This window comes from Trichosurus vulpecula, chromosome 2 (genome assembly GCF_011100635.1).
Source record: "Trichosurus vulpecula isolate mTriVul1 chromosome 2, mTriVul1.pri, whole genome shotgun sequence".
NCBI classification, from domain to species: Eukaryota; Metazoa; Chordata; class Mammalia; order Diprotodontia; family Phalangeridae; genus Trichosurus; species Trichosurus vulpecula.
In genome coordinates, this window is record NC_050574.1 from 162,254,150 (window position 1) to 162,264,799 (window position 10,650).

The 10,650-nt window shown below is 41.8% G+C and overlaps 1 protein-coding gene across 1 annotated transcript; it reads right to left on the bottom strand.

Moving 5' to 3' along the window:
* Positions 1 to 580: 580 nt before the first annotated feature.
* On the bottom strand, positions 581 to 1,519 carry LOC118838261 (olfactory receptor 8G1-like). The gene has a single exon (XM_036745505.1). The coding sequence runs from the start codon at positions 1,514 to 1,516 to the stop codon at positions 581 to 583; it is 936 nt and encodes a 311-aa protein (XP_036601400.1). The 5' UTR covers positions 1,517 to 1,519.
* Positions 1,520 to 10,650: the final 9,131 nt, after the last annotated feature.

Here is a 10,650-nt window from a genome sequence, read left to right on the forward strand (position 1 = left end):
TCCTGTTCTACATTTTAGTCATTCTGCCCCTGACCATTTGTCACTCACTCTCGACTTAGTCTCTTGTCATTCAATTGTTTTCTTGCTCCTGGTCTCTGGTCATTGTCTCACTTTCCAGTGAGATTGCCATCATCTATTACAAACTGAACACATTGAAATCTGCTCAACTAGCAAACAGTTTTTCAGGGAGATAAAGTTCCCAAAAGTAAAACATTGAGTCTAATAGCTATGTCTTCTGCCATGCAGCAATTATATATTAATCACTAAGTTTCATTCAAGCTCATTTTTAGGGATAGGTATTTCATTCATTTCTACATTTAGGCATAGATGCAAACATAGTTCATATACATTTCATAATTACAGAGTTCTTTGCAGTGTAATTAATAGTATCATTGTATCTGGGTTCACCATCATGGTAGCTATTTTGATAACTTTAAAATGAACAAAGAAGTCATGTCTGACAGTATTATGGAAAATGGAATCTTAATTTTTCAATATACTGCCTTGGCGAAAGTTCTCTTCCACGAGGTCTTTTATGAACAGTTCAAGCAATTTGCCCAATACCATACCACAAGTCTTCTCATGGAAATCTTCTTTTCTCAAGGGTTTTTATCAGTGCAATTTTAACATCTTTATTCCTTAGGCTGTAAGTGAGGGGGTTCAGCATGGGCAATATATTAGTATAAAACACAGAGGACACTTTTCCTTGGTCCATGGAGTTGACTGAAGATGGCTGCAGGTATACAAACATGGCAGAGCCATAACTAAGAATAACAGCAACAATGTGGGAGGTGCAAGTTGTGAAGGCTTTGTATCTACCTTCAGTGGAGGGGATGTGGAGGATGCTGTTGATGATAAAGATGTAAGAGCTAAGGATGCTCAGGGTCGGGACAAGTATGTTAAATGCACTGAAGCATAAAATCAGTATTTCATTGATATAAGTACTGGAGCAAGAGAGGCTCAGGAGTGGAAAGAGATCACAGAAGTAATGGTTGACAACATTGGCCTTACAAAACAACAGTCTCTGCATGAAGCCTGTGTGGATAGTAGAACTAATAATCCCCAGAAAGTAGAGCCCCATTACAAGAAGAGAGCAAACTTGATAGGACATAATGACATTGTATAGCAAGGGACTGCAAATGGCAACATACCTATCATATGCCATTGCTGCCAACATGTGGCATTCAGCAATAGCAAAAATGTGAAAGAAACAGAGTTGAATCATGCACTCTGGGTAAGAGATGGTGTTTGTCTCTGACAAGAAGCTAATCGGCATTCTAGGTGTAATGACAGAAGAATGACAAAGATCAATGAAGGACAAGTTGCTAATTAAATAGTACATCGGAGTGTGAAGATGTGAACTCAGTACAATTAATAGGATCAAGCCCAAATTCCCCACTACACTGGCTATATAGATCACTGAGAAGAGAATGAAGAGGGGGAGCTGGAGCTCCTGCTGGTGAGTTAACCCAGCAAGGATAAATTCAGTCACTGTGGAATGATTTTTTGCAGTCATGTTCTTCAGGAATGAGATCTGTCTGTAGATAGAAATAAGGGGTTAAATATATACCGCACACAGTATAAATCTCCTCACCCACTTAGAATTAATCAGGACTCAAGGATGGTTTTACTGAAGGTCAGGTGAGCTTTTGAGTTCTGCTTCCTCCCAAACATAAGGAAGGAGCAGTAATTGACTAAGTGTATTTTATCCAAGAAGGGTTAACCATGCTTCTGTAATGACTCAGCAGTATGACACAGCTGCCCTGACTGTCCTGAGTTGTTAGTAAAGCTCACTATTATGCTCACGTTGCTGAAATCTGGTTATTTGTGATTGCTAATTCCTCATCCTCTCAATGAAGTCAGCTGCTCTAGAGAGCATGCCTTCACACAGGCCTATAGACTTCTCATTCATGCTTTGGCAGACCAAACATCAAAAACTTTCTGTTGGAAGCACCTTCCATGTTCCCTTTTGTAGCCAGAATGGCCTTTGTTTTCTTTTGAATGACTCAGCTTACCTCATTGAGCCTCTGGACACTGTGGCTTGCTCTTCCGGGGCAGGAGGCCCGGGGAGCATGCCGGGAAGCAGGACCAGAACTTCCTGTGTGATGAGTCATGGGGCTGGCTGAGGGGAGGTGTTAACGGCTATGCTAGGGGGAGGGGCCAACTCAGGAACCAATCGGCCCTGGTCATTTGGGCGGAGCTTGATGATGTCAGAGACCCTATAAGAGGGGAGAGGACAGCTCGAAGATTTCTCTTCCTTTTCCGGTTGGAGCCAGCGACAGTTACAACGACAGTTACAGAGGCAGTTACGACAGTTACGTCAGTTACAGCCACAGCGACAGACACAGCTGAAGCAGGAGCTGCCAGTAGCAGAGCTAACCTACGGGAGAAAGCTGAACAAAGACTTCAGGCCATTACAGCGACAGTTACAGCGACAGTTGGAGCCAGAGGCAGTTACAGAGGCAGTTACGACAGTTACGTCAGTTACAGACACAGACACAGCTGAGGCAGGAGCTGCCAGTAGCAGAGCTGATCTACGGGAGGAAGCTGAACAAAGACTTCAGGCCAGTGGGTAATCTTATTACCATCGAGGGGGAAGCATGATTTTGCTTTACGCAATCATGCTTCTCTGTAGCCTCCTGGTTACTCTTGCAAGGCGTACTTATTGGGCCTGGAAGATTTTGATCAACATATCAAAATGGGGCTTCTGGTTCATGGGTTGGTTACTGTGGAGCCTAAATAAATGTTTTGATTCTTCTGCCTTCTACTTTGAGAGTTTCTTATATCCGGCGGTTCCGAACCTTTCAGACATGTTTATGATCCTCTTTGAGATTATAAACTCGGCCCTCCTGATACATTTGGCGTCACGAACAGGATCGCTAGGTATAAGATCTCTATTTAGAAGCAGAACAATTTCAGAGGAAGAGATGAATATCCCAGGATGGGAGGATCCATTTTATTCCTCCCTAGCAAAAGAATTGGCTAAAAAAGCTGGACCCTGTGAAAACTGGGAACCAAGGCTACGGAGAGGAGATCCTAGGGATTTGGAAAAGTGTTTACGAGAAGTTGGGATTCAGTCAGGGGCATCACTATCTAGGCAAAGCTGGATAGTGTTATCAGCCTACCGGCTAGTATACGAAAGATTGAGATTAAGTGAAAGACATGGGGGCACTCCTACCCCACAGGAAGAAGGGGAATCTCAGATAGCAGAAGACCAAACTGACTCAAATGAGAACTTTTCTATTAATGTGGCTAAGAGCAACAGGAGACCAAAAAAGCCCAGAGTGCATTTCAACCCAGCCCAGAAAGAGCCGGCTGAGGCACAAAACACTACTGGGGTTCAGGATGTGCCTCACACAGAGAATAGGAGATGGTTAAATGATCAGACAAGGGCTCGACCCATACAAAGGAGGAAGACAGAAACCCGAGGTGAAGATTCAGTTACAAGGGAAATTCAGGAAGATTTCTCACCGCAAGAGGTCACAGATATTTTGAGTAGATTCAGCCAAAGAATAGGAGAACCATTGATATCTTGGATGGTAAGACTCAGTGATCAAGGGGCCAGTGGAATATCAGTAGATGGGACAGACTGCATGAGATTCATAGGTATCAGCCATGATCCTCTAGTTCAACAAGCTTTTAGGGAACATCATCAGCAAGGAGATGGTGATAGCGGGACTACTCTGTTGGCATTAGCCGCTGTGGGATGCAATAAGAGATATGCTACTGATTCTATGTGGCCCACTGAGCACAGACCCTGGTATTCACTTAGAGATTGTATCATGAGACTAAAGGAGGAGGTAATGAAGACTGCCATTATGGTAGGAACTGCAGACAAATATTACAATGATTCAATGGAACTGCCTCATAGGAATTTAATAATTAGGACAGCTCCCCCTGCTTATAAACAACTAATTTTGAATTTATTACTTGGAGAAGTAGGGAGCCGTCTTACAACAGTGATAAATAAGATTTTACAGTTACATGACTTAGGTGACTGGGGAGGGGATAGATCTCCTCGAGAGAGAAGGGTGAATAACCAGCAAACTTGGCGCCAAAGGAGAGTAACAAGGAAAGAAATGTTTACTGCTTTATTGAGAGCAGGAGTAGGTTTTGAAATGATAGATGGAATTCCAACCAATGAATTATACAGAATGTACAGAGATAAAGGCCTTGATAACAGGAGAGATAGGGAAATAAGAACTGCTCCTGCAAATACTACAGATGTTGAACCTTCAAACCCAAGTGAATCATATGAAAGGGAATACTAGGGAACAGGCCGAGCCCCAGTCCAAATTAAGGAAATACACAGGCTGGATTGTAGACCTCACATTAACTTGACCATATATTGGAAAAATGGGTCAAGTACGGTAACTGAGGCATTAATAGATACTGGGGCCGAGGCCACCCTTATTTATGGAAATCCAGACAAATTCAGCCATGGAACTCCTATTACCATCACAGGACTAGGAGGGACTGAAATATCAGCCAGACAAGTTAAATTGATGATGAAAATTGGACAGTTGCCCAAGAAAGAATATAGTGTGGTTATTGTGCCTATTCCTGAATACATCATTGGAATAGACATTTTGAAGGGTATGACCTTAAATTTACCTGAAGGGAAATACCAATTTGCTGTGAGGAAAATAGGCATTAATGCAGTCTTAGTGGGGAAAATCAAGATGGATCCAATCACTTTGCCCGAACCTTCTGAAGTAATTACTTTGAGGCAATATCGTGTGCCAGGTGGGCAAGATGAAATTGCCAACACTATAAGAGAATGTGTTGAGGCAGGAGTGTTAGTCCCTACAACTACTCAATGGAACAACCCTGTCTGGCCAGTCCGAAAATCAGATGGAACATGGAGGATGACAGTAGATTATAGACAGCTGAACAAAGTGACTCCTCCCTTGTATGCTGCTGTTCCAGACACGGTTACTTTAATAGAGAGAATACAAAAACATGAAGGGACTTGGTATGCAGTTATTGATTTGGCCAATGCCTTCTTTACAATCCCAATAGACCCCAAGCAATGGAATCAGTTTGCTTTTACTTGGCAAGGCCGACAGTATACATTTACACGCCTGCCGCAAGGATATATTCATAGCCCAACTATTTGCCACAGGATTGTAGCTGAACATTTGGATGAATTAAAGTTACCTGGTGTACAGCTTACACATTACATAGATGACATCATGATACAGGGAAAGAATATAAAGGAGGTGGAGGAGAGTTTAGTATTATTAATTGACCATATGAAAAGCAAAGGATGGGAAATCAACCCCGCAAAGGTTCAAGGGCCAGCTCAAACTGTAAAATTCTTGGGGATACAGTGGAATAGAGGACTGCGAGAAATTCTCCCACAAGCTCGACAAAAAATCCAGGATTTTCCCACCCCTACCAATAAGAAAGAGGCCCAAAAGTTCATAGGGCTGTTTGGTTATTGGAGACACCACATCCCACATTTGGGACAGATTTTAAAACCCTTGTATAAAGTCACCAGAAAGAAATATGAATTTGACTGGGGACTTGAACAAAGTAGAGCTTTTGAGGAAGCAAAGGCTGCTATTCAATTAGCTCTAGACTTATGGCCTATGCAAAATGGGCCAGTGGAGTTACAAGTGACTGTACAAGATGACTATGCAAATTGGAGTCTGTGGCAAAAACAACAAAGCCGAAGTGTACCTTTAGGCTTTTGGTCAAGGAAACTGCCCTCATCTGGAGTGCAATATACACCTTTTGAGAAGCAGCTGTTAGCTGCATATTGGGCTTTAGTAGAAACTGAGCAACTAACTCTGGGTCATGAAGTGGTATTAAGGCCTGGAATTCCAATTATGACTTGGGTAATGAGTACCCCAGCTTCTCACAGAATTGGACATGCACAAGAGGCAAGCATAATCAAATGGAAGTGGTATATTCAGAATAGGTCCAGAGCAGGCAAAAATGGAGTTTCTGCTCTACATGAATCTGTGGCGAACATTGATACTGAGAGCAATGAAAAGCCCCTTGAATCTAAGCAACAGATGGTACCATCCTTAGTGAAATGGAATAATGGATATGACGGACTAAATGAAGAACAGAAGAAACATGCTTGGTTTACTGATGGGACAGCAAAATATTTAGGACAGAAGAGACATTGGAAAGCAGTAGCCTATAACCCCTGTACAAGGAGAACTCTGGAAAGTTCTGGGATAGGTGGAAGTAGCCAATATGCTGAACTGATGGCAGTGCATCAGGCCATCAGAGCAGAGAAAGGAGGACAGTGTCATATATTTACTGACTCGTGGGCGGTAGCTAATGGATTAGCTACGTGGATGCCTATATGGAGGAATCAGAATTGGGAGATTCATGGCAAACAAGTTTGGGGTAAAGAGTTATGGGAAAATATATGGGACATGTCTTTGGTTACAGATCTGTCAGTTTTTCATGTTGATGCTCATGCAACCCTGACCACACCAGAACGTGAGTACAATGCACATGCGGATCGACTAGCAAAGATTGCTACTGAATGTATTGTCCCTACTCCGACTCCAACTGATGACCCAGCCTTAGCAAGATGGGTCCACCAGACTGCTGGCCATTTAGGGGTCCAGGCCACCCATCGATGGGCACAGGATCGAGGTATCAGTATTTCTCATGCGTTGTTAAAACAAATAACAGAGGAGTGTTGTATATGCCAATTAGAAAAAGAACGAACTCTTCCTAGGATAGTTACTGGAGAAATAGCAAGGGGAAAAGTTCCAGCCCAAATTTGGCAGATAGATTATATTGGCCCACTACCCCAGGATAAAGGATGTAAATATGTATGTACGTGTGTTGACACCTATTCAGGTGTACTAGTGGCTTGTCCTTATAAAGACGCAACTCAGAAAAACACCTGTAAAACTCTAGATATTGTAAGTTTATATTATGGAACCCCAATGCAGATTCAAAGTGACAATGGGTCACATTTCAAGGGCAAAGAAGTGAAAAGATATTGTGTGTTGAATAATATAGAATGGATATATCATATTCCATATTACCCACAAGCATCTGGGCTAATTGAAAGAATGAATGGATTGTTGAAAGAACAGCTGAGAAAATTAAGCTCAAATAATTCATATCGACATTGGAAGGATAATTTGTCTATTGCCTTACGTAATTTGAATAATAGGCCCTTAGGGGGGAGTACACCTCTAGCCAGAATGATGACCCCAAATCTGCAGATCAGAGAACAGCAAACATGTGAGATCCAAAACATTGAATTTTGGACTGTGAGGGAAGATGTCCCACTACCAAGTCCAGGAACACCTGGTTCAGCAGGATATGATTTACATTGTATAGAGAATTTTAGGTTAAATAGGAAAGAGATAAGAAAAACCCCTACTGGAGTATGTATGAGAATCCCCAAGAATCATCTTGGATGGATATTACCTAAACCAGGATTAGCGGCTCAAGGAATACATGTATTGGCTGGAGTGATAGATTCTAATTATCAAAAAGAAATTGTTGTGACACTCCAGAATATGGGTAAAAAACCTGTACAATTTTGTAGAAATGATAGGATGGTTCAAGTCATTATTATCCCCTGTGAAAAAATACCCTTTGTGAAAACTGACCCTCCTCCCAAAATAACTACTAGAGGGGCAAAAGGGTCTTGCTCCATTGATAGAATAAAGTCAGGAGCTAAGGTATGGGTAAAACGGAAGCCAGATGATATTCCAAAGGCTGCAGAAGTTATAGCCCATGGGAAGGACAACACTGTAACAGTTGTCTATTCAGGGGAAAATAATTACCAAATCGTACCCCTGAACCATATATTTTACCGTGAATAGGTTATAATAATAGATTCACAGACTATTCTTTTTGTCCTTTGTTTTGGCTAACCTTGTTGCTAGTTTTGTTTCCTTCAGGCTTAAGCACCCTGCACTTTCCGGTGACTGCCTAAGCATGTAGCATTCTTGGAATTCCTGCCAGCTCGTTAAAGAAATGACCTCTGGAATGGGACTTTTTGGGGGCAGGGCCATCTCTACATCCAATTTCAGCATGAAGAAGCTATGGAAAATGAGACCTTCACCCCTCACCCCAAGATTTTGAGCCCCAAATCGTTCAAGGGGGGGTGGAAATGATGATAGTGTTCTGTTTACTTATTTTGTGTTATCCTTGCTGTGTTGTTTTATTGTTATGATATTATTGATCCTATGTAATGGATACAAGGATTTAGGGGTGGACATTTGAATTATTAATAATTATTTTGGGGATGATTGATTGAAGAGATTATTTGCTGGGATCTAGGGGTGGATCGCATTTGAATCGTTAACCAATGTTTGGGAATGTCACTGAATGATATGTTTTGCTTTATAATGAATGATATGTTTTAGTTTCCTTTGTAATTGGATCACAATGTATGTTCTAGGATACATGGCTGATTAGATTATGTATCCTATAACAAGGGGTGGAGTGTAGCCAGAATGGCCTTTGTTTTCTTTTGAATGACTCAGCTTACCTCATTGAGCCTCTGGACACTGTGGCTTGCTCTTCCGGGGCAGGAGGCCCGGGGAGCATGCCGGGAAGCAGGACCAGAACTTCCTGTGTGATGAGTCATGGGGCTGGCTGAGGGGAGGTGTTAACGGCTATGCTAGGGGGAGGGGCCAACTCAGGAACCAATCGGCCCTGGTCATTTGGGCGGAGCTTGATGATGTCAGAGACCCTATAAGAGGGGAGAGGACAGCTCGAAGATTTCTCTTCCTTTTCCGGTTGGAGCCAGCGACAGTTACAACGACAGTTACAGAGGCAGTTACGACAGTTACGTCAGTTACAGCCACAGCGACAGACACAGCTGAAGCAGGAGCTGCCAGTAGCAGAGCTAACCTACGGGAGAAAGCTGAACAAAGACTTCAGGCCATTACAGCGACAGTTACAGCGACAGTTGGAGCCAGAGGCAGTTACAGAGGCAGTTACGACAGTTACGTCAGTTACAGACACAGACACAGCTGAGGCAGGAGCTGCCAGTAGCAGAGCTGATCTACGGGAGGAAGCTGAACAAAGACTTCAGGCCAGTGGGTAATCTTATTACCATCGAGGGGGAAGCATGATTTTGCTTTACGCAATCATGCTTCTCTGTAGCCTCCTGGTTACTCTTGCAAGGCGTACTTATTGGGCCTGGAAGATTTTGATCAACATATCAAAATGGGGCTTCTGGTTCATGGGTTGGTTACTGTGGAGCCTAAATAAATGTTTTGATTCTTCTGCCTTCTACTTTGAGAGTTTCTTATATCCGGCGGTTCCGAACCTTTCAGACATGTTTATGATCCTCTTTGAGATTATAAACTCGGCCCTCCTGATACACCTTTGCTTTCACTCTGAAGGTTATAGCATATCTCCTGTCCATAGTCTTAAAATGGGTGAAGGAGAAATTCATCCTTTATTTTCAAGGCCAGATGAATTTGGAGGGACCTCACTTGACCCTATAACATTCCTTACCATCATAAGTAAAATTCCCACATTTGAGTCAGGTCATTTTTTTCCAGAAGGCCCTCATAAATGATTTTATTATCATTTATTTGTTATTATTATGCCTAAAAGCAGATCAAATAAACATATTAGTATGAATGGATTTATTGAGTTGACTAATTTTCACATAATGAAAAGCAGGATCCTAAGGGATGAAGATATAGGACAAGAAAATTTTAATACCAAAGAAGGGTCAGGAAAAGTTTGGCACATGCTACACTGCCCAGAAAGGAGGATTCAAAATATATATTCATGAGAGGTTAGGGTGACAGGATCAGAAAGCCAAGGTGGGAAAAAATCCCTTGGCTCCTGACACAGAGGATAAAGCGCTACTGAAACTCAGGACAGATACTGAAGGCTAATTGCATCTACTTCACAATTTTGCCATATTTTGGCCATGTATAGACTCAAATTCAGGGTGTTGTTCATTGTATAACTATGGACAAATTATTTAACTTCTCAAAACCTCAGTTTCCTTATCTGTAAAATGGACATAATAGTACTTCTACTACCTATAGTACCTCATAGCATTGTTGTGAGGAAGAGGATTTTGCAGTACTCAAAGTGCTATATAAATGTACAGTTGTACTTCCAGCTAGGTCAAAGGCTCCAAATCTCTATATTAATCTAAGTTTCTGAGGAATGAATCTAGACCATGTTTGTGCTCAGCTATGTTTATGCTAGACTATGTTTATGCTCAGCTCCATATTACTGATTCTAGATAAAATCTTCACCTATGACTTTGCCAAAAGCAAGTTGAAGAAGAATTTAGAAGAATATTAGGAAAATACAGGTACAGGAGTAAAAAAGGAAGTCATATTCAAACTAATGCGCTGCCTAAGAAGCCTGGATGGAATACTCCTACCTTTACAAGTTTGTAAGTTATCATGGACAATTGTGAAATTCTTAAAACCAAATTATTTTATATAGGAACTTCAAGTTTGGAAATAGCCTTTACCGGTAGAGACTAGCACCTGCTCTATAACTTATGGTCTTATTGAGTTGCCTGGGGAATTAAGACGTTACTGAGTGACTTGTTCAGGGTCACACAGCCAGAAGTTAATAGAAGAGGGACTTGAACCCAGATTTTCCTGACTTGGAAGTGTCTCTCTGTTCACTAAGACATTCATATAACCACATACAATGTGGTTTTGAGAG